Source organism: Haliotis rubra, unplaced genomic scaffold, assembly GCF_003918875.1.
Source record: "Haliotis rubra isolate DU_JTF1 unplaced genomic scaffold, ASM391887v1 Scf923, whole genome shotgun sequence".
NCBI lineage: Eukaryota > Metazoa > Mollusca > Gastropoda > Lepetellida > Haliotidae > Haliotis > Haliotis rubra.
Genome location: NW_025767661.1, coordinates 25,839 through 51,164, shown reverse-complemented (window position 1 = coordinate 51,164; position 25,326 = coordinate 25,839). Strand labels below are relative to the sequence as shown.

General features: G+C 38.9%; 1 protein-coding gene across 2 annotated transcripts; it reads left to right on the top strand.

Annotated features, from left to right (window-relative positions):
* Nucleotides 1-905: 905 nt before the first annotated feature.
* LOC124264435 (EGF domain-specific O-linked N-acetylglucosamine transferase-like) lies at nt 906-24,115 on the top strand. Of its 2 annotated transcripts, none has more exons than XM_046699180.1 (17): nt 906-962; nt 3,712-3,898; nt 5,488-5,579; nt 6,753-6,864; nt 8,622-8,722; nt 10,936-11,040; nt 11,597-11,703; nt 12,464-12,567; nt 14,362-14,454; nt 15,406-15,477; nt 16,666-16,752; nt 17,787-17,855; nt 18,738-18,796; nt 20,565-20,592; nt 22,447-22,538; nt 22,750-22,852; nt 23,403-24,115. In XM_046699180.1, the coding sequence occupies exons 2-17, from the start codon at nt 3,713-3,715 to the stop codon at nt 23,574-23,576; spliced, it is 1,584 nt and encodes a 527-aa protein (XP_046555136.1). In that variant the 5' UTR covers nt 906-962; nt 3,712; the 3' UTR covers nt 23,577-24,115. The 2 variants fall into 2 exon arrangements, with proteins under 2 accessions (XP_046555136.1, XP_046555135.1); XM_046699179.1 differs by having other exon boundaries at nt 939-1,123.
* Nucleotides 24,116-25,326: the final 1,211 nt, after the last annotated feature.

The window sequence follows — 25,326 nt, the reverse complement described above, 5'->3', positions numbered from 1 at the left end:
ACGAACACAGTCTACCCTGCATATAACGAACACAGTCTACCCTGCATATAACGAACACAGTCTACCGTGGTTATAACGAACACAATCTACCCTGCATATAACGAACACAATCTACCCTGCATATAACGAATACAGTCTACCCTGACCCGTGAAGGTCCGGGTTAGAATATTGATCCATGCTTGTCGTAAGAAGCGACTAACGGAATCGGTTGGTCAGGCTCGCTGACTTGGCTGACACATGTCATCCGTTCCCAATTGCGCAGATCGATGCTCATGCTGTTGGTCACTGGATTGTCTGGTCCAGACTCAATTGTTTACAGACCGCCGCCATATAGCTGGAATATTGCTGAGTGCGGCGTAAAACTAAACTCACTCACAGTCTACCCTGCAAATAACGAACACAGTCTACCCTGCATATAACGAACACAGTATATCGTGTACATAACGAGTATAGCTTACTCTGGGTATAACGAACAGTCTATTCTGCACAGCCTGTATAACGAACACAGTCTACTCTATATAAAACGAGGGGCGGTGGGGTAGCCCAGTGGTTAAAGCGTTCGCTCGTCATGCCCACAACCCGGGTTCGATTCCCCACATGGGTACAATGTTTGAATCCCATTTCTGGTGTCCTCAACTGTGATATTGCTGGAATATTGCTAAAAGCGGAGAAAACTAAAACTTACTCACTCAAACTCACTAGATATACATAAAACGAACACAATCTTCTCTGCATGTAGCAAACATAATCTACCATTTATATATCGAAAGTAGCCTATCCCGTATATAACGAAGGGAAAATGCTTTCAAAAAAAGCTTCGCGATAAGCAGGATCGAACCGCGCTTTAATATAAAGGTTTGTTGTGACGATCGCGCGTTTGGGCGTTTACTGCGCATAAATATTGCGCATACCAGGAAGTAACGTGGATAGACGACGGGGCATGAGGGCACCCACAACAAAGGTGTTTACATGTCACAGTGTGCAAGATCTCTGCACTGCATCTGTGCACGGTGTTTGTGCACTTGTTTTTGACAGCTTATGTGTATTCTGTACATGTTGTCATGGTGTTTTGTGAAAGTGATCTGCTCTTGTGATGATTGGTGATCGATACTCAAATGAAATGTACGTACGAAGCCACTATATGTACAGTGTAATCAGTGACATTTTGTCCGCTCTAAGAAGTTACTATGTGTTATATGGAGAGAGAGAGAGAGAGAGAGAGAGAGAGAGAGAGAGAGAGAGAGAGAGAGAGAGAGAGAGAGAGAGAGAGAGAGAGAGAGAGAGAGAGAGAGAGAGAGAGAGAGAGAGAGAGAGAGAGAGAGATTTGCATGCCAGTTCGGGTCTTTTCTATCTATCTCTGAGAGAGAGGAGATTCGACAGGTCTAGCGAGTTAGAATTTTTATATTATTGTTTTGAAAAATAATTGTTTCAGCAGTTAATTTTTTTTAGGTTGAAACAAAAGTACAAAAGTTAACATATATCGTAGCACTATCTACATGATCTATGTGTACTAACCAGCTGTTTCAACACATTACCTGGAGAGGTATTTACATAAGCAAGTTTAGCTTTTTATGGATCCAGATTTCTTTGAAATTGCAATATGTTCAAACCTAATGTCAAGTCATTCAAACTGAATTGTCATTAAGCATAAAACAGATTAAGTGTCTTAACATGAGACATAACATACAGCTGTGTTAGCTAGTAATATCTGAAAATTTTCTGAACAGATGTTAAAAAGGTTTAGGTTAACACATAAATTGTAACCAAGCTTACACCAGAGACCACAAAAAAAGTTTATTACGTGGTCTCTACTTACATGAAAAGTCGGTGAGAGAATTCAGAATAACATATTTGGCTTAGCAGTAGATATATGTAATTAACAATTAATCAAGTTTTATGATTGCAGAAGTATGACAATATTTTGCCCAAAATTTACACTTTGTGCATTGAAATCTATGACAATTTAAAAAAAAAAATCATTAATCTATCATGACTTCATTAAATGATGAAGCCAAAATATAGTAGCATGTTAGGAAAGTTATCTATGTCCCAGTAGTGCATGGTATTCTCAAACCATGGTTTCCTTGCAAAGTTGTCCATTTTTCAGATGTTTATGAGGATAATGCTATGTCAAATATATTTTAATATTGGACGGACACTGCTATGTGTATGAGGGAGAGATCAGATGTGCGAGGATGTACTAGTCAGTGAGTGAGTTTGGTTTTACGCCGCCTTTGGCAATATCATGGGGGGGGACACCAGAAATGGGCTTTTAATAATATTCTTTATGTTTTTAAAACTTTTTGACAAAATGTTATGGAGGAACATAAGGGAAAGCAAACAAACTTGTTATAACCTAAAAACCTTTCAAACTCATATCGGGGGGTAGGTGGGGGCTTTTCACGATTCTATATTGTGTGCGAGAAACATCATGGAACTCTATAAAATTATGGCTGACAGCATCTGTGGAGACAGCATTACCCTGTGAAGATCCTGGTTAGAACTGATCTTCAGTAACCCATGCTTGTCGTAAGAGGCGAGTAACAGGATGGGTGGTCTGGCTCGCTGACTTGATTGACACATGTCATGTCCCAACTAGGGCTGCAACGATTTGGTTCAATTCATCGAAAATCAAATGTGACACCTTAGTTTTGATTTTCGATAACCATTATCACTATTTCGATTCGATATTTGAATACCTATTTAAATTAATTCCACACAACCAGAACGTAATTTTGACTCCAACCCGAGCAGTTTCAAGCACTGAAATAAAGCGAAACGTGATTGGTTGACGCCGGGTTAATCATCCAAAGAGAATTGTTGTTAGTAGACATCGCCAAGTTGACAATGGATTTCACGCCAGAAAAGCAGACATGAGAGTTAAATGAAATCTAATATTTTTACTTGTATGAAGAGTCGAATCGAAAATGATCGAATCGAGGGTCCAATATCGAAAATTTAATTGAATCGAGGTCTGGGTGAATCGTTGCAGTCCTAAAGGCTACAACTTGTGTTGTATTCTAATTCAACTTAGTATGTAACACAAGTTCAGATTGGTCAATGCTGCTGTGTTATGGTTGTAATATTGCTGATTCAGCACACACACGCGGACTGTGCCATAAAACAACAATCATTCACCCATTAAATATGTTAATATTGAACTTTAAAATATATGATTGTTTTTTTTGTTTAATGCTACTCTCAGCACTACTCCAGCTGTGTGATGGCAGTTGAAAGTAGTCGAATCTGAACCAGACAATCCAGTGACTGACCTGATGGACTTCATCTACACAGGGTGGTGGGGTAGCCTAGTGGTTAAGGGGTTCGCTCATCATGCCGAAGGCCCGGGTTCGATTCCCCACATGGGCACATTGTGTGAAGCCCATTTCTGGTGTCCCCCTTCGTGATATTGCTGGAATATTGCTAAAAGCGGCGTAAAACTAAACTCACTCACTCACTCATCTACACAACTGGGATATGATGAAATGTATCGATGAAGTCAGCAAGACTGACCACCCAATCCCATTAGTTCGACAAGCAATGGTCACTGAACACCTATTCAAATCTGGATATTCATTGTCAGCTATAAGATTGCCTCACAGTCACTGGTATCAAAATCTGATAGACATCATCATTGAATCTTATTTTTTCAAAATAATTTTTTGAAGTTAATATGCAGTTTGACATGAATGTTTCATCTATGTCCACAGAATGCTGGGAAAATGCAGGCATACTCAGTTACTTCCCCTGGTGGTGTTTGCAGCAGTACTGGTGACAGTAGGTGGCGCCACTGACTGGGGGGACCTGAGACTCCCCCAGGAGCATGTGCCTTACTTCTTCAGGAACAATCCTGACATCAAACAGAAGTGCCAAGATGATGATGCATGTCCTTACAAGGTATGGATGATAAGTGCAGCAATGATTTGTTTAACACAATCATGCAGGAATTTCTTAAGGGTTCCAAAGAGAGTGAGTCTGTTTTTAAGCTGCTTTACTGACTGAGTTTGGTTTTACGCCGCTTTTAGCAATATTCCAGCAACATCACGACGGGGGACACCAGAAATGGGCTTCACACATTGTACCCATGTGGGGATTCGAACCCGAGTCTTCGTCGTGATGAGCAATGCTTTAACCACTAGGTTACCCCACCGCCCCTACGCTGCTTTAAGCAATACTCCAGCAATATCACGATGGGGGACACCAGAAATGGTCATCACACATTGTACCTATGTGGGGAATCAAACTCAGGTCTTCGGCGTGACTGGCAAACGCTTTAACCACTAGGCTACCCCACCGTCTCAATCTAAGAGCCCTTGGCTAGCAAAGATTTATTGAAAACAATTCAAAATTTAGTTATATCAAAATTGCTAAAAAAAATTAGTTTCAGGGGTTCTTTAACACTATTATGCTAAGGGGCGGTGAGGTAGCCTAGACCCGGGTTCGATTCCCCACATGGCTACAATGTGTGAAGCCCATTTCTGGTGTCCCCCGCCGTGATATTGCTGGAATATTGCTAAAAGCGGCGTAAAACCATACTCACTCACTATTATGCTATTTAAACAGTACCTGTGATATTGTAAACCAGGGGTCACAGGTCCAGTAAACTTTCAAAATCCACTTGACCAAATATTAATTTCACTTGACCACAATTAACAATTTGGTTTCTTTTGCAAATAATCTTTATCAATTATAAACAACAGACAATTGCTTTTTTATTTCATCATCAAAATACATATGTCAAAACATTCCATAGTTTGGCACTACTGTACCACGGTAAAGTTTAATGTTGATATTAACTTGACCGACCAGAGAATTCCACTTGACCCAGGCATCGGGCAATGGTATTTTTCAACCCCTGTAAACCTTAGCATTAACGTGATGAAAGTCTTGTCCTCTGTACTGTATCTGAAGTGGGAAGGGAAGCTGTCAGTTTTGATCAACACTGAAGTACACAAAACTAGTCACACACCAAGGCAGTACATCCAGTAGGGGTGGGTATTGCAGAGAATTTTCATATTGCGATGCGAAAGCATGTATTGCAGTATATTGCATGAAGTATTTTTAAACAAAAAACTACTTATAATCGAGTTAATGCTTGATTAATAAAGCAAAAACACAACAACATCACTATGCTTGATTAAGCTTTAATAACAACTTTTAATCATGATAAAATAAAAATGTGAATAATATTTGGTACAATTGAAACAAGGACATATCCGAAGATTTCTGAGTGTTACGAAGTTTTCCGAATGCATGTCAAAATACCGGTTTCAATCAGCGTATCGCAATACATATCGTTTTCATGTCTGAACCGGTAAATACTGGTAAACTGGTTATATTGAGCAGCCCTAACATCCAGTCAGTGCATCTAATCCGTACACCCTCTGGATTTCTGGGTAACAAGGTTAAGAAATGTCAGTGTTTGAGACCAAATTAATTTTATATACTTACAACTTTCAACTCGAGTCACTCTTTCCATTTTTCAGAATGAAACCCAATCAAAGCGTTGCTGGGGTTACGAGAAATCATGTCCCGAGAAACAGAGGATGAGCATGCCGCACTGCAACAGCAAGGAGAGGTGAGTAACCATGGTAACAATAATATGTATCCGTCAAATTAGAACATGCTGCGGCATATGATTAGTATGATAAGGCTGTAATGAAATATGCAAGGGACAGTCTGACAATTTAACAATGGCGTGGGCATGGAGTTTTTAAAAACAAATTTATTTTGTCAGAAACGATATGCATAAACAAAATTGTGTTTCAGATTGTTGAAGTCAACATAAGTTAAATTACATACAGCATCTGTTTCTTGTTCATGTGAAATACATGATGCATTGCCCAGTTTAAAGTGTTTCTACGATATACATGATATACTGCCCTGTTTCAAGTGTTTCTATGATATACATGATATACTGCCCTGTTTAAAGTGTTTCTACGATATACATAATATACTGCCCTGTTTAAAGTGTTTCGATGATATACATGATATACTGCCCTGTTTAAAGTATTTCTATGATATACATGATATACTGCCCTGTTTAAAGTGTTTCTACGATATACATGATATACCGCCCTGTTTTAGGTGTTTCTGTTACACACATAATATTCTGTTTCAAGTATCTCTATGGTAGACATATGATATACTACCCTTTTCCATGTACTGCCAAGCCTCAAGTCTCTATATGCAATACATGGTCTCAAGTCAATGCACATGATATACTGATTTATCATCCAAAACTGTGTGTTCCACAGGAGATATTGCTTGTGTGAGATCAAACGATATCTCCTAGGAGTAATGTTCGTAGCACCGTGAGCAGGCAATGTGCCTGGATATGAGCGCAATATAAACGGACTATTACTATTATTATTATATTGTTTTGACAGTAGATTTTGCACAATGCCCTGACAATGCTATGAGGTCATGAACTTGATGATGTCACAATTCTATGACTTCGCTGTACTGCAAATGGCAGTACCGTGTTCATAGATGTACATTTTTCATTGAAAACTAATGAAGAGTGATTTTTGATGATATATAGAATCTCAAACTCGTGTCTTCTGATATCAAATATATCAACACTCGTTGATAGAAGTAAAAATATCCTCGGCAAGCCTCAGATATTTGTAACTTTATCAACTCGTGGTGATATATTTTGATATCAATAGACACTGGTGAGATTCTCTATCTATCTCAAGTCTTTAGATAATATCCATAACATACTAATGATATATATGATGCTCTCCAGAAGGATAAGCAATGAAGAGACCAACCTGGAGATATTCTGGAAGCAGGCTGACTTTGGCTTGGTGAAGGAGAGGCACAGTGAATTCAAGTACTACTGCAAGCCTACTCACAAAGTAAGCATTTGGTGATCAAGATAAAATACAATTTATTCCCCATATTGGCTCACTAAAACATCTATACAGAAAGAACTTAGTTAAGCACCCCCTGACATATCTCACGATTGAATGAGCCCTGATCTTAACCCTTTGGAAAATATCTGGGACATGATTGGTCGTCGTGTGCAACAAAAGGATCCTCCTGTACAGAACCTGGCCCAATTGGAAGCTGCTTTACACGAGGAATGGCGTAGGCCGAAGAAGATCAGGAGGCTGACAGGGGGTATGATGAGGAGAGTGCTGGCTGTCATACAGTCACATGGAGGTTACCTCGGTATTGATCTTAAATCATGTAAGACACGCAAAATGACATTTTGAATGTTCACATTCACCAATAAATTCAACATTAAACATTCCAGGGCCATACTTGTACAGACATAGTTTTGTATGAAAATCAGTGGGTTTATTTTTCAGATGAGCAATTATCATCATAAAATCAACATGGATTGCAATCATTTTGTCCTTTTTTATGAGTCAAAGGATCATATGGGTCAGAAAAACTCATGTTTTTCCATCGTGGTCACCACAAGAAGTTTTATGTTCATGTTGAAAACCTATCATTGCAAAAATACAGGGCGTGCTTAATTAAGTTCTTTGTGTTTGTTTCACTCTTAACATATTCAGGTTTCAGGGGGTTCGAACCCCCCCTTTTGAAAAAGGGGGGTGGGGGTTTGGGTTCAGGGGCTTCGAAAATCCTGACACCCCCCAACCCCATTTCAAAATTCCTGGATCCGCCCATGGTGCAGTTGTACAAAACAACCGTAGCACTAAGACTGCCATAAGTCAGTGTTAAGATGTGCATGTTACGATCACCTGGCGCTAAGATCGCTTTGTACAATGGCACGCAGATCATTTTTTGGCTTCTGTCACAATCATGGAGAATGGGTTCAGTGTGTGAAGCAGTACCTGTGAAGCCCATTTCTGGTGCCCCCTGCCGTAACATTACTGGAATATTGCAAATAGCGGGGTAAAACCATATTCACTTACAATCATGGAGAAGCAAGTCATCTGTTAATTCTGCTTCCAGAGTCAAAAGGTTCTGTTGATTTCTCTAAGTTAAACCAGATAATGGTTGATATGAATTTCTCTATACTTCTGCTTCATGACCTTGACTTGCAACACGTTTACTTCCCAAAATGCATGCTCAGAAATTCTCACTCAGAGTCGACAGCAACAACAAAAGCGTGACATCACTAGGGCTGTGTTTTGGCAAATAAATTGTATTGCAATATATAGTGATTCTGATACCCATATTCCGATATGTATTGTGATATATTGGAAGCTTCAGTGAGTGGCATAGTGAGTGAGTGAGTGGGTGGACAATCCGGTGATCAACAGCATGACCATCGATCTACGCAATTGGGAACCAATGACATGTCAACCAAGCCAGTGAGCCTGACCACCCGATCCCGTTAGTCGCCTCTTACGACAAGCATGGGTTACTGAAGACCAATTCTAACCCGGATTTTCACTGGTTTTTGAGCAATGAACCATGCCAGCATGTGCAATGGTACATTACATAACAACCAAGTCACCAGGTGTGATCATCCAGTCCATTTGGTCAACCCTTAAGACCAGCACAGGTGCAACATTTTGCAAGGGACATATTCTCCCACTGAGGGATCATTAAAGAGTAACAAGCAGATTATTGTTAGTGTTTTCAAAGGAATTTAATGTATTCTGTCTGGAGATTACTGACTGTCCATGTTGTACAGGACGACTCCTCGCTGCGCTGCGTGGACCACATGCGGTACTGTCACGTCACCAACCTCTACCTGGACTTCCGCAGGGCCAACATGAAGCAGAGCAACAACAGGTCAGAATTAAAAGCACAAAGTCACACCACACTTCTCTAAAAACAAGTAATGCATTTCTCTCAATAATACTAACTATCAGCTCTCAGGGAAGCTATCATCTTATTTATTCCCCTAAAAATAACGTATTTGCATTACAATATTAAATTAAAATGTTCGAATGAATTAATGCAACGTTGCATTAAATCGACTCTCATGCCCTCAACTGGCCGAGCATTATTTCAAGCAAATCCCATAGAGTTATGTCCCTTGGAGTGCTCTTTACAAATATTCTGCACACAACTTGTGAATGAAACCAGTTCGGCAAGTGTGATGTGTTTGGATGATGTTCACCTCGAAGTTTCAATTACTTATTTCAGGTAACTCGTAAGGGATAATATGTCTTTTATTGCATCAGTAGGAAGCTAAAGTGAGTACATATGCCCCCAATATATATAATATAGGCCATAATATTATCGAAAATGTGTGACATTGTGCCTTTAATCACAGAATCTCAGGACTAACACAACTGTCTATCACTACTGGTTTGGTGGAGAGGGAATCGGTTTTGAAATGATGGACCACTCTTTAAACAAATCATCAAAATTAATCAGGAAGTAACATTTTTTGTGATGTATAATAAAACTAGAACACACTTAAACACAAATGTGAGTTTCTGAGAAAAAAATAACAGTGAAAGAGAAGTTGGGGTCAAATTTTATTGAGGGGAGTCATGATGGGGGAGGGGCTTCTTGGCCCCCCTCACCTATGTCATGCTGTTAGTAAATGACCAGCCACTTAGACAAGGACAGTTGAGACAAAACCAGAAATAGAACCTAATCTATGGACTGAGGATATGATATCGAAAGCTATAAGAAGGAGATATGTTATGGCCTTATGAATTAGAATGATGACACAAAGTTATAAATGGTAGTCAGGTGTTGCGGTAGGCTAGAGTTCTAAGGCGCCAGGCTAGAGATCCAGCGAGCTTGAGGTGCTGAGCCCACCTGTGAACGGAAGTAAAAACCTTGGTGTCAACTTTGTGTGCAGATTCTTTCAGTGTTGTCACAGCCCCTAGTGTACAGTACATAACCCTGTGCACTTAACAGAACCCACGAATCCTTTGGTAAATGACCAGATGGTGGCCACATCAATATGTGCTTGTTGTGAGTACAGCAACGTGCAGTAAACTTGGACAAAGTACTGTGACTATGTGTCCCAGTCCACCCAGCTGTGAATGGGTACCTCATAAGGATGGGAAAGCCACATTAACTTGGTGCGCCTCAATGGCTGCAGTAGTTGTATGATCCCCAACTGATCCCCTTTGAGCAGCTGAGCTGAGCTGGATATTGGCGCTACACAAATATTATATAATAAATAATAATAAATTATTGTTTGAAAAAGTGTTGTTTTTGACGTATGCTTAGGGATCCCTAATGTGCCAGTGCTTTGTAAATATTTCACTGATGTTGTTACATAGCAGCCCTCTGAAACTTGTATGGAGCACTTGTGACCAAATTTACATGTCGATTCCCAAGTTGAAATATACTCATAGAAACTAATAAGGGAACACATGAAAGTACAAGTGTTCCTTTATTCTTTTCCTGGTTTCTTCACAAGGTATGTATTGCACTGTGGGTAAAATTGTGGGAATGAATAAAGGAACACTTGTACTTTCATGTGTTCCCTTATTTATTTCCATGAGTATATTAAGTTCCGATCATAAATGCACCCAACTATGGAGACTTACAGTGGGTAGTGTAAGGGAGTCGGGTACACAAGTTGTAAATTTATATTCATCCCAGCCCTAGAGTTCCATATGTTTCTGACCGCCTCCGTGGTGTAGTGGTTAGAGCGTCCACCCGGAGAGCGGAAGGTCGCGAGTTCGATCCCTGACCGTGTCATACCAAAAGACGTTAAAATATGGTACTTGTTGGTCCCTGCCTGGCGCTCGGCATTAATGGATACAACAAGGCCGGCTCGGAGTCAGTATAATGTGTCTATTTATGCTTCACTGCGGCGTGGTATGTCAGTGGGCTAGCACTATAAAACCAGCCTAAGTCTGGGCTAGTACAAGCAGCCGCACATACACATACACACGCATGCACGTCGTCATATGAGTCAAATATTCTCAAGCACGACGTTAAACCCAATTTCACCTCACCTCACCTCACCATATGTTTCTGGTAGTTAGTGAACTGTGTCTATAGGTGATGGCACTGTTGTGTGTTTCCAGGTACCGTGAGGATCTCTTGGAGGACGGGAAGATTGGAGGTCACTGTACGCTGGACAAGGCCTCTCTAGCCAGGCAGGGTGACCACAAGAGTCCTCTGCAGTCATGGTGAGATGGAAACTGATATTACTTGATTCAAAATAAACTTGCCATTAACATGGTTAAAATGAATTTAAGAAAGCATTTGTATTCATTTTTGCTAACTTTATTTTCTAACCAATGTTTGATCTTTATGTGCTGTGATGGAGTGAAACTTAAAAGTCATTATTCTTCATTTTTGGATATATCATTTTTCAGTCATTTTCATAGCTGTTTTACTTTTAGAATGAATGCAATTTTTTTTATGACCATTTACCCTACCACGATGTCCATTTTGTATGTGAGTACTAAGAGAAAAGACATAATTAGTTATGTGAATACCATATTATATAGGTTATGTTTGGTATTATTCAGGTTTCATTAATATTCCCACAATATTACAGTCCCAAGATATTAGAACAATTATTCACACATTGAACCCAACTTGGGACATCAAATGCTTTAACTAATCGACTACTCCACAACATCTTAAACCTGCTAAACTGATAAGAAACTTTTTTAAGAAAAGTAAAATTACATGTACAGAGTGTAATTAATTATTTCCATCCCATGTGTCGTGTTCCAGGTATGCAGAGGTTGAACACTTCACATCATTAGAGTCACAACCTTTGACCTCAGGAGAATGTGACATCATCATCGAAAAACCAACCTACCTCATCAAGCTGGATGCTGGTGAGTTATCTCCCTTGGTCCAGAAACCCTTGGGTATTTCTGTGCAGTCTTCATTGGTATGACAGACAAAAAATGGTTAATAATGGTCACAGGCTGTGATCCCGTTTCTGATTAATCTGCCTCTGGTCACTCAAACAACAGAGTATTAGCCTAAATCCACACTCATGATTGTTGGTAACCAATATTTGTCACCAAAGCAAAAATACACACATCAGCCTTGAACCTTCAATTAACAGATTGTAAGTCTTCTTTATTTAAAAATGATTCAGTGTCAAGTTTCTCAATCAAGCTATCACTTAACACTCCAAAACATTTGGCACAGACTGAACAGCTGGTTTGAACATGGTACTACAGTCTCCTGCTTTACTTCTGGCTTGAAGTTAAACATTGGAGGGAAGGGGAATCTGTGGTCTGTTTTGGGGGTTTTTTCCTCGTGCAAATGCTCTCTTGTTATGTCATAGAGAATGTCAGTTGGTGTGTGTGTGTGTGTGTGTGTTGGGGCACTCACCACCCGATTAAAACTGACACAAAATGAAGCAGGACTAGCTACATATAATAAAGACTAGTAAAAGAAGGTTTCTCCTAGTCCTCTGATCTTGAACTAATCTAAACAAACGAAATTGGTGTCGCTGTTGATGGTACAGAATTTTAGTTATCAATAAATTGATATGGTGACACTGCTTTTGTTGTTAAGTATACATGAGAGCTTGTGTCCATCACATATCCATGATACATGGATGTTTTGATGAATTGTTTTCAGGAGTGAATATGTTCCATCATTTCTGCGACTACGTGAACCTTTACCTCAGCCAACACTTCAACAACTCCTTCTCCACCGATATCAACATCATCATGTGGGACACCGTGAGTAGACACGTCACCAGTTGCATGCTACTTTGGTTGCATGTGGCCTCGTGTGCAGTCACAAATCAGGCTAAGTTAAGCAGTGTTTGTTGTGGAGAGACATTGTTTGTTTGTTGTGGAGAGACATTGTTTGTTTGTTGTGGAGAGACATTGTTGGAGAGACATTGTTTGTTTGTTGTGGAGAGACATTGTTTGTTTGTTGTGGAGAGACATTGTTTGTTTGTTGTGGAGAGACATTGTTTGTTTGTTGTGGAAAGACATTGTTTGTTTGTTGTGGAAAGACATTGTTTGTTTGTTGTGGAGAGACATTGTTGGAGAGACATTGTTTGTTTGTTGTGGAGAGACATTGTTTGTTTGTTGTGGAGAGACATTGTTTGTTTGTTGTGGAAAGACATTGTTTGTTTGTTGTGGAGAGACATTGTTTGTTTGTTGTGGAGAGACATTGTTTGTTTGTTGTGGAGAGACATTGTTTGTTTGTTGTGGAGAGACATTGTTTGTTTGTTTGTTGTTTATTGCAATATTCCAGTTATATGGCTGCGATCTGTAAATAATCGCATCTGGACCAGACAATCCAGTGATCAACATCATGAGCATCAATCTGCGCAATTGAGAGACGATGATGAGTGTCAACAGAGTGAACCTGACCACCCGATCCTCATTGTTATTGTTTACAAGCATGATAACCATTTCTGACAACCATTTCTAACCCGGATCACTGGTTTTATAACAAAGCACTCAGCAATTCTCCACCTCTGTGACAGAGGTCTGTAACTTGACATCATGAGCATCGTCTAACGCCATCGGGATGCCATGACATGTGTCAACCAAGTCAGCGAGCCTGACCATGTGGTCCTGTTAGTCGCCTCTTACGACAAGTATGGGTCAGATTATATTGCCAGTACTCTGTTGCTCTATACAAGTAACATACAGTCACTTATTGTGTGTTAACACTGCTCTCCTGAATAATCTGGCTACACAAGTTTTATAGTTCAAAATAGACATCGGTCTGCAGGGTCCAACAGATTTGTTCTCGGGCTAGTACTTTAATATTTCAGCAGGCCCTTCTGGCATGCAGTTTGATGAAGCTGTAAACATGGTAAATGGATCCGACCACTGAGATTACTTTATAAAACTAGGGTCCAGCTTCTAAATACTCGGGGGCGGTGGGATAGCCTAGTGGTTAAAGTGTTCGCTCTAGTGGTGGTCCGATTAATTGAAATAATCGAAGATTGGTCTTGGTGACTAAATGACCAAGCAATCGATCACAATTTTCATATATAACGCAAACAATTCTGGAACACTTGTTTTCATTAACAATATTTTTCACATGGTTGGTTTTGTCTGTTACATTTCGTAAGCACTACAAGCTCATTTCAAGTGTCACGATTGAATTTATGTTAAAGATTCCAAGAAATTTATGTTACTAACATACTAGTTATCCTTTAAAGATGTGAAATTTTGCCAAAAAACCCAAGAGAACTACTTGTTTTTTACCTTATTTTTGTGTGCATTAACAAATTTCATAAATGAACTAACCAATTATTTTTGATGATTGATCGGTAGTAACGAGCCAATCATCAATTATGAGATTTTAACCAATTCTCAACTCTAGTTCGCTCGTTCGCTTAATCAGTCAAACTGAATATGAACTTACATATGCAAAGCAGAGAAGAGATTTGAGATCAGTGTGTATGCACTCTGTGTAGTGAAGCAGTTACTGTATTTATTGGTGCGTTGCTTTTTCATTGTTCAATTTTCAATTATTTGTTCACTCTGTATTTTCGTTTGTTTCAGAGTGGCTTCCATTATGGCGACTTCTTCAGCGCCACGTGGAAAGTATTTTCAGATTATCCCATTATTCCTCTGCAGCAGTACGACGGCAAAAGGGTAGGTGGACCTTCTGAATCTGTCTGTTCACAAAACAAATGACAGTCAGGGTATTCTTTGGTCATTTAATGTATTATTATTATTGATGATTAATTATATTCAACTGGGACAACAAATAGAGAATCACACCCAAGTGTCTTCTGATATCAATTATATGAACACGAGTTGATAAAGTTACAAATATCCGAGGCTTGCCGAGTGTTGATATATTTGATATCAGAAGATACGAGGGTGAGATTCTATTTATCATCCAAAATCAGTCTTCATTAATTTTCAATGAAAAATGTACATCTCTGAAAACGGTACTGCCATTAGACTTGCAGTGCAGCGATGTCATAGCATTGTGACGTCATCAAGTACATGACGTCATAGCATTGTCAGGGCATTGTACAAAATCTACTGTCAAAACGATATCTCCTAGGAGTTATCGTTTGATCTCACACAAGCGATATCTACTGTGGAACACAGTTTTGGATGATAAATATTGGCTGCTCCTTTTTAAACCAGTGTGCCGTTGTACAGAACGATATTAGCGATAAGGTGATCGTAACTCCCACAAGACAGCATGGATAATTTTAGTGCTAAACTTGTTTGATCCAATGGCACCCATGTCAATTGGTCAGGAATTGTCAATGTTATCAACAGTTATCAAAGTAATCAGTTTGTTTGTCAGTTTGGAACAATGATTGCACTGGTATTTTGTAGATTACATTGAGAGTAGTTTGAAAATTTATGTTGTCTACCACTTTCGGTTTGTTTGATATTTAATCACAGGGTAGCCTGGTAGTTAAAGTGTTTGCTCGTCACACCAAAGGCCCAGGTTCAATTCCTTACATAGTTTCAGTAATGAATGCCATTTCTGGTGTCCCCTGCTTTTATAGTGTTGGAATATTGGTTACAGTGGCGTAAACCTAACTCTCTATCTAAGGCATGTGTTTTCTCTATTTAAAGGTATGTTTTAAGGAAGCTGTTTTCTCCTTTCTGGCTCGGATAAGGCTGGGACTGTACTACAATATGCCACTGGTGAGCTTTAGCTACATTTTGCAGTCAAGAATTCTTTTAGTTGTGACCTATGTGATTTGTAAGTGAGACTTACCAATGACTACTGAGTCTGTTCAAATTTCATCTGTGAGTAAATATTTAATGTTGCTTTGGCCTTATTTCAGCCCTATCACATCTCAGTTCAAAGGGGGGCGGTGGGGTAGCCTAGTGGTTAAAGCGTTCGCTCGTCACGCCGAAGGCCCGGGTTCGATTCCCCACATGGGTACAACTTGTGAAGCCCATTTCTGGTGTTCCCTGCCGTGATATTGCTGGAATATTGCTAAAAGCAGCGTAAAACCATACTCAGACTCAGTTCAAAGGTCATCTAAAATATTTCTTCATTTTATAGCATGGCTATGTCAGGAATATCACATTTGCAATTAGTATGTCGTTGATGAGTTGAGGTGAGGTGAAATATGGTTAATATCATGTTCAAGAATTGATCTTCAGCAACCCATGCTTGTTGTCAGAGCCATCTAATAGGATTAAGCGGTCAGGCTCTCTGACTTAGTTGATGCATGTCATCATATCCAAGTTAGATCGGTGCTCATGATGTCAATCACTGGATTGTAAAGTCAAGACTCGATTATTCACAGAATGCCATCATATAGCTGGAATATTGCTTAGTGCGGCGTTACACAGCTGACAAAAACTCAAACACAGGTGAAACAGGGATTTACAGGATGCGAATTCCTGCGTCCTATACACATAAAAACTGACAATGGAAGCAACCAAATTTATTAGTGCATCCACAGGGACGCAGAAAAAGTCCAAATACTTTTGTAAAAATTCCAATCAAGTGACAATGAGTTATCACTGAGTTTATTACTAGCTGGGTTATGGTATCATTTGCAATTTAATTACTGTAACAATGTGATGATCATGATGCACAATACAATAACAGTATTAATAATAATATTTAAGTGTCTGGGACCCATATTTTGTTGTCCAGGACCCCTGAAAATAAAGAGTATGAGTCCCAGGGACCGTCAATACAGGACTCCATGTAAAGGAGAAAGGAGCTTGTTTCACTACAAGGTTGCCTCCCTTGGTGTATGGAAGAAAGGAGCTTGTTTCTGACATTGAAAATGCTGCGCAAATTAAATGTGTTTCAGTGATGTCTAAATAAACCGTATTCAACTCATTTGAACAGTCCATTTTGTGATGCAGGTGAATGGTTGCGAGGGAAGTGGACTGATCCGCGCATTCTCGCAGCACACAATCCACAGACTGGAAGTCCCTCAGGAGGGACCGCTGGTGAGACTGAATTTTTTCATTTACTGCAATTTTGATCAAGCACCCATTTCTTCAGAAATGTATAGTTCTTAATATACAAGATCCCCATCACTGTTGCTCTTAAATTGGCTACAGGCGGTGGTGTAGCCTAGTGGTTAAAGCGTTGGCTCGTCAAGCCGAAGACCCGGGTTCGAATCCCCACATGGGTAAAATGTGTGAAGTCCATTTATGGTGTCCCCCGCCGTGATGTTGCGAGAATATTGCTGAAAGCAGCATAAAACCAAACTCAGTCAAATAAATTGGCTAAATGGGAGTTAGAATATGTTGTCATTCACTTATTGTTGTTTGTTGTCCAGCCTCAATTGAGTGTGGAAATTGTTGACTGCTGCATTAAACCAAACCAGTACCAACAGGTGTGGCAGAGATTGCTACAGAAATTTTTTAGATAGGGTTTTAAATAGCAATAAAATCATTGTACATGTATATTTCTGAATTTGAATGTATTCATTGATGTTCTTATCATGTGGGTCATCTGTGTGGTTTTCGTGGTTTCAAGATTAATCACACCTAGCTCCAGCGAGCCGGGGCACTGGGGTAGCCTAGTGGTTGCTCATCACATCGAAGACCCGGGTTCGATTCCAAAAATGGGTACAATGAGTGAAGCCCATTTCTGGTCTGGTGCCCCCTGCCTTCATATTGCTGGAATATTGCTAAAAGCGGCGTAAAACCATGTTCACTCCTTCCCTCTCTCCCGCTCACTCACGTGAACCAGCAGTATTTTGTCATGGGGAGTTTGAGAGAATCAGTCCATTCTACTTTCAGATTAAGCACATTCCCATTAATTCTAACTAAATCCTTGTTACAGAATATGTATTTTACCTATTATTTTATTGAATGACCTGTAGTTTTGATGGAAAGCCACATCCTAATGGTGAGGGAATTCCTGGAGCAATTACTTAAGGAGCAATAGTAGTAAAATGTCATCATCATGGTTCTGGAGCATGTTCTGTTGGAGTTAGGTGCTCTGTGATCATAGTGTTCTGTTGGTATTGCAGAGGGACAAAGTTCGAGTGACTGTGCTGGCACGGAACACAAAGTACCGGAACATCATGAACCAAGATGAGGTAATCACCTTGACCTTGTGCATCAAAACGCTGCATGCTCGCTCGCTCACTCACTCACGACCAGGATGCCATCGTACAAAACAATCTTAGCACTACAGTGGTCGTAAGTCAGTGTTAAGGTATGCAAGTTACGATCACCTGGTGCTAAAATTGCTTTGTACAATGGCAAGCAGATCAATTTTTGCCTTCTGTCACAGTAATCATGGTCATAGAGTATAGGTACGATGTGCGAAGCCCATTTCTGGTGCCCCCTGCCCTGATATTGCTGGAATATTGCAAAAAGCAGCGTAAAACATGCTCACTCACTGTATATTTACCTTGTCAATAAAGCTGCTAATATGATGAACATTTTTATCAGGCCATAACCTTGCATTATTTAAAAGTGTGTTATAACTTAACAAGTCGGAGAGAGAGTGATATATTTACAAAATGACCCCATGAAATATCACTAGCCAGTGACTATGGAGATTATAGCCCGACTGGATTTTTACTAGCCATGGGCTAGCGGGCCAGTGGCTATTTCGCATACAGTATGCATTACAAGTTACAGCATGTATATGTAAAAAAATACTACTTTTCTTTGAGAAGAAGGTCAGATTGGGGGCTAGTCATGTTTTATATAGGAAGATGAGAAATCAGAGAATCCAGGGATCACCAAACATACTACACATATTCATCATGGACATGGAAACATGGACAGTTTATTTTGTAACGCTTTTACATTTAGTCCTTTCCTAGAGCGTCATAAAAAAACAACATGTGTATTATCAAGTTAAAGAAACTAATTCATGAGACAACAGGTTTTGTTTTCCATTTGAAAGAATGATGATGAAATGATGACCTTTCATGAACAGGTTCATGGTTGCTGTCTATCTGTTTCAGCTGGTTTCGGCTCTAAAAACAATTGGAGAATTTGAGGTGAACCTGGTTGTGTTCAACAAGTAAGTGCTTATCTCTGCTCCAACCCGTGAAGGTCTGGGTCAGAATATTGATCTTCAGTAAACCATGCTTGTCGTAAGAGGCGATTAACGGGATCGGGTGGTCAAGCTCGCTGACTTGGTTGACACATGTCATCGGTTCCCAATTGTGCAGATCGATGCTCATGCTGTTGATCACTGGATTGTCTGGTTCAGACTCGATTATTTACAGACCGCCGCCATATAGCTGGAATATTGCTGAGTGCTGCGTAAACTAAACTCACTCACTCACTCACTCGTTCTCTGCACCATGTTCGTGACGACATGTCTCAGATTGTTGACATGTTTCATTATGATGGAACTGCCGTGGTGTAGTGGTTAGAGCGTCCGCCGGGAGAGCAGAAGGCTGTGGGTTCGATCCCCGATCGCGTCTTACCAAACAACATTAAAATATGGCTGACTGTCTGAGTATGGTTTTACGCCGTTTTTAGCAATATTCCAGCAATATCACTGTGGGGGATTCCAGAAATGGGCTTCACAAGTTGTACACGTGGGGAATCGAACCCGGGCATTCGGCATGACGAGCGAACGCTTTAACCACTAGGCTACCATACCGCCCCATTCAAATATGGTACTTGTTGGTTCATCATCATTTGCTTGTTGTCAATGGATACTAAATTGTGATTTGAAAATCACTCAGTTCTTGTAACTAGTTGGTGATTTAATTCAAATGCTATTGATGCTAAATTTTTCGCTTTAATTTCTAAACTATTTTCGGGAGTAGTAGATTATGTGTGAAACTCATTCCAGATAATTACTGATTTACAAATCTTAAGACATCTCTTGATTTTTCATTTGGCATTAGTCAGAATACAGACCTTATAAATATGGTTTATGACAAGAATTTTAACAGTCCAATTGACGAAGTTTTCCAAAGCTAAGACTTGAATTACTGAATGAAAGCATTTTGATGAATAAAATTAACAAAGTGTATCATATGTGCCACGGAAATTTATCTGAATTTTTTTATCAATACTTTAGAAAAAAAATCTGAAAGTTTTATAAGGGTTTTGCAAATCTGTTTGATGTTCTATGTGTTATTTGGAACTTGCTTTTTGTTTAATATGCTTTAAGTAGAAATAATACAAAGGTAGCGATGTTAAATAAATAACAACGATGTCTCATGTCTGTGTGTTACGGCAATACACATAGTTGTAGTGTTTTTCCTTCTGGCGGCCATTTTGTTGTGTCTTATTTTGGGTACTGCTCTAAATTAGCATGGTTGACTCTGGTTAACTCGGGTTGAATCAAGTTAGCTGTGTTTGTTAGACTGACTGAGTTTGGTTTTACGCCGCTTTTAGCAATATTCCAGCAACCTCACGGCCGGGGACACAAGAAATGGGCTTCACACAATGTACCCATGTGGGGATTCGAACCCGGGTCTTCGGCGTGAAGAGCCAATGCTTTAACCACTAGTCTTCCCCACCGCCCCTTGTGTTTGTTAGAAATGTGGTTACCTCAGGTTACTCAAATTTATTATCAAACTATCTGATGTACTGTATTGCTGGAATATTGCTAAAAGAGGCGTAAAAACAAACTCAGTCAGTCAGTCAGTCTGATGTACTGTAGATTTCTCTAACATTCGCAGTAAAGTTGGTCCACAGTGAGTGAAGATGTCAGGACATTCACTTTTACTTGTTACAGGGTTTGTCTGGTAACATTGTATTCGATATCACTGATTTCGTGACTGCGTGCTTAAACAATGTATAAATATTTTCTATATCTGTTTCAGGGACATGCCATTTTTAGACCAGCTGAAGGTGAGTATCACCATGGTTACAGCAATGACAAAAACTACTTGGTGTGATCATGGATGTTTGGGTGTAAAATATCTTATGTTACCTATTACAATCGTGATTGTTTGGGTGCAGAAACATCAAATGTTACATAGTATGATCATGGATGTTAGAGGGGAAGTATATCATGTTATTATGTAAGCATGTTTTTCCGGCTACCTGATTGGTCTAGAGGTGGTCACGTGACCATTGACAGAAAAGCATATTGACTCCAACCCAGGTCCGACCAAAAGTCATATTGACTTGAGTTACTATGACATCATGCTATGATGTCATTCTATTGTTTACGTCACAGTATTGTTGACATAACGTTATTGGTTTGTAGTGAAAATAAAATTACTTTTCTTGACTAAATGGACATGCAGTGTTGTTTAGAAGTGTTTTTTGGTAATTACATAAGAAAACAATTATGGACTGGTGAATTCGGTCAATACCTGTTTTTGTGGGGGTTTTTTGGGTGTAAAATATCAGATGTTACCTGTTATTATCATGATTGTTTGAGTGTAAAACATCAGATGTTACGTAGTGTGATTGTGGAGGTTAGGGTGTAAAACATCAGATGTTATGTAGTATGATCGTGGACGTTAGGGTGTAAAACATCAGATGTTACGTAGTATGATCGTGGACGTTAGGGTGTAAAACATCAGATGTTACGTAGTATGATCGTGGACGTTAGGGTGTAAAACATCAGATGTTACGTAGTATGATTGTGGACGTTAGGGTGTAAAACATCAGATGTTACGTAGTATGATCGTGGACGTTAGGGTGTAAAACATCAGATGTTACGTAGTATGATCGTGGACGTTAGGGTGTAAAACATCAGATGTTACGTAGTATGATCGTGGACGTTAGGGTGTAAAACATCAGATGTTACGTAGTATGATCGTGGACGTTAGGGTGTAAAACATCAGATCTTACGTAGTATGATCGTGGATGTCAGGTTATAAAACAAAATCAACACTTAAAAAAGAGTGAAAGGTTTATAATGTTGCCACGCGAGTGTGTTTTGGGATGGTTAATATCCTGCATTAAGAATCAACATTGTATTTAGCGAGACTTGGCGAGCTAAATACATAGTGTCTATTCCTAATGCAGGATATTAACACACGAGTGTGATAACCTATTTATCATACAATGTCATTCTTACTTTATAATTTAAAAAAAATGTGATTTCAATTGCCACGAAATGTACACAGATATCTATGATGTCACAAATATGTGCGTAGTAATACGTTACGTGATAAGCTCGGTGACACAGTGTTTCTTTCTACTGATCACTCAGTTGACTGCGTGGGGTCATCTAGTTCCCAGTAAGTTTTTATTGTATGTATTGTTAGCAACAAATCTAAGCTTATGCTTGAAAAATAACAACAAAATTGTGTTGAACTTCAGAAACCTTCAGTTAAACTTTTGAACAACAAATACACTTTATTGTTCGCGTGACATTCTGCACCTGGATTCCTGTGCCGTCTAACACTGACAGTTGGTCAGGGAACTGGTGCTGGTATCTTTGTAAGCCTATGAATTTCTATCTTCGCTTCGAAATGTACCCAATCTATCATAACCAGACATCAATTGCCTAGGATCAAAGCAATGACAGTATCGTAACCACGGCCGTCAATCCGGTCACAATCGCCAATAGATGGGCATGATGCCATGTTTGTTTACACTGTGAAAGTAGTCCTAAAAGTTGCATGTGACCTCTCTAATTTGCATTGATATCCATATATGACCCCAAAGGATACTGAAAATATCCTTTGGCCTTATCCTGCCGAGAACCCTATCCATTGTATGATGAATTATCATATTTATCTGCAGATCTCCCATAACAGTGATATCTTCATTGGCATGCATGGTGCTGGGCTCACTCATCTGCTGTTCCAACCTGACTGGGCGGTGGTGTTCGAAATGTGAGTACAACTGATCAATTCAAATATACTAGGGGCAGTGCAGTTTGAGTACGACTAAGCCTAGTAGTTAAAGCGTTCGCTCGTCACACTGAAGACCGAGGTTTGATTCCCCACATGGGCACAACGTGTGAAGGCCATTTCTGGTGTCAACTGCCATGATATTGCTGGAATATTGCTAAAAGCTCACTCACTCGCTCTCTATGTCTGACAGCTACAACTGCGAGGACCCGAGCTGCTACTACGACTTGGCCCGTCTCCGCGGAATCAGATACCTCACCTGGGAGAGAAAGGACAAGCTGGACCAGGAGGATGAGGTCAGTGGTCACTTGGATGATCTGTATTTAAGTTATACCATTTTGTATCAGCTGGATTTGGAGGGGGAGCCTGGAGGAAAAAACTTGGGAAAAAATATATAAAAATGTTGTTCTAATTATACAGAAAATATATTTGTTATAATTATACAGAAAAAATTGTTATACAATGTATATAAAATATGTTATTATCATTTGAAAATAAATCTGATCACTGAAGCCAATCTGAAAATATACATAGGACTTTGTCTTTCTGAATTTTCAAATTTTCGCAGACACAGGATCCAGGGGGGGATACAGCTTTTTGAGAAATGGGGGTGTACAGTTCATTTTCACCCATTTCAGGACAAAAGGGGTGTGCGCATCCCTGTACCCACCTCCCCTGGATCTGCCTATTGGGGTCTATATATGCGCTCTATAAATATCCTATGATGATAATAATAATAATAATAATGTATCAAGGGAAAACAGGTCATAGTAGAATTATTAAAGCTGTGTGTCTATGGTGTTTTACATGATGTTTTACATGATGTTTTATGATGTTATTTTCCAGGGTCACCATCCAACACTTGGAGCACATGCTAAATTCACCAATTATGGTTTTGACGTCAATGAATTTCTACGTCTAGTATTTCAAGGAGCAAAACATGTGAAGTCCCATCCCAGCTACATCGCAGCACACACAGAAAAATATAGCGGAAATTCCAAATCTAAAGATGAGTTATAGCTTGAGTGGAACATCATCTGGAGGGATAATAACGGAAATAGGAAAATATTTTTATACCAAAATTGTGTATGTCTTATCCAAAAATTTTAAAAAATGAAAATTTAATGTTTGATTATTTTAGACTGTGTGTTTGTCCTTTTAATTATTATCATTATTATTATTTATTTCAGTATTTTTAAATTATAGATAAGACTTTGTTAGCTTCATTTTGTGGCATTGATCTTATTTCTGTCATTTCTGCCCAAGCCCAAGTTCATAAAGAGATCTGAATATAATTTGGAAGATATTCCTTTTTACTTCAATTTTAAGGTCCTTAAATTTAAGTGGATAAGTTTTGTCTGGTTGATGACCTTACATGGAGAGGGTGTGATGTGGCAGCAGAAATACATGTTGTGTCAGTTGTTTGCTAAAAACGTAAAAATGTGAAGACTCATTTTTAATATATTATCTTTAGAGGAAATTCAACAACACCAAAGTCTTTATCAGTATTCAATTCATTGCTTTTTGTCCTCCAAAATTTGGCATGACATCTATGAAAATAAGTTTAAGAATGTCATTAAATTTATGCTAAAGAGTTGCATTAAAATTTACATTTTTTAACTTTTAAAATTTAAAACCAATATTCTGAGGATTGTTTGATAAGTACCAACTTTATCCTTTAACTTATTTTTTAATGTTTTCAGTATATAAATTAGTTTACAAAAAGTATTCTCATACTTTAATTTTACTCGATATTTGTGAAATGTAAGTCAGAGATACATAAGTATTGAAATGGTAAAACCTTTGGGCATTACTCATAATGGAAATTTTTAAAAATCATGACACTGATTAGAAATATAAAAAGCTTTTATTGAGTACTCACATGCTATGTGGACCAAGTGAAATATACAAATATTTAACTCTTATAACAAGGCACTGAGGAATATTTGTCGAGGGAAAATTTGAAGCAAGGTTGACGGGCAGAAATATTCAATAAAACATCATCATCATCATCACCATCATCATCGGTGTCCACATCATCGTCATCCTCCTCCTCCTCGCGTCCACATGTTTAGTCCATACCTCCTCCTAATGATATTCACTGCCATGTTTAGTCCATGTACTTGAAGGGTTCTTAGTGCAGTAATGATCAGCTTGGAATCTTCTTTACATGTCTCTTAGTGAAAACATGTTGTTTACATGTTTCTTAGTTAAAATTAATTCTTTCAAATTTTTGTCTGAATAATAACAATATATTTTATTTTAATTTTTGGGGGTTCTTTTTTACATTCACCATGTAGGGTGGGTAAAATGTTGGTTTATTTTGCCAAATGCCTGCGTTTGATACCCAATGCGGTTTTAATATGGAGATCTATTTTTGTGTCTGATACTGTGGAATGCATGGAATATTTATTTCAGCAATATTTACTCACTCACTCACTCACTCATTCACTGTGTGCCATGACTATTTCGTATATTGACTGTGTAGATTTGAGTGGCATTACATGGGAGAAAGATCTGTATGTGCCAATTGTTGATTTTATTATTGTACATGTATACTGACAGGAAGAAATAAAGGAACATATAACACTGTTGCAGCAGAAGAACATTTAGTGCTGAGACAATTATTCATTCCTGACATCTGTGAAAAAAGTCATCATGATACTATATTTGCAACTTGGCTATATATGCAATTCCTGCTTCCGAACTAAATTTTCCAGATAAACTAAAATAAATTGGGTCTGTTATTTCTTTTCAGTGGTCTGTTCTC

Excerpts from the sequence above, each read along its gene's own strand:
- LOC124264435 (XM_046699179.1), top strand. The coding sequence starts at position 1,095 with ATGATTGGTGATCGATACTCAAATGAAAT. Across the intron at positions 6,865-8,621 it reads ACTGCAAGCCTACTCACAAA|GACGACTCCTCGCTGCGCTG; the intron begins GTAAGCATTTGG and ends CATGTTGTACAG. Across the intron at positions 22,853-23,402 it reads AGCTGGACCAGGAGGATGAG|GGTCACCATCCAACACTTGG; the intron begins GTCAGTGGTCAC and ends GTTATTTTCCAG.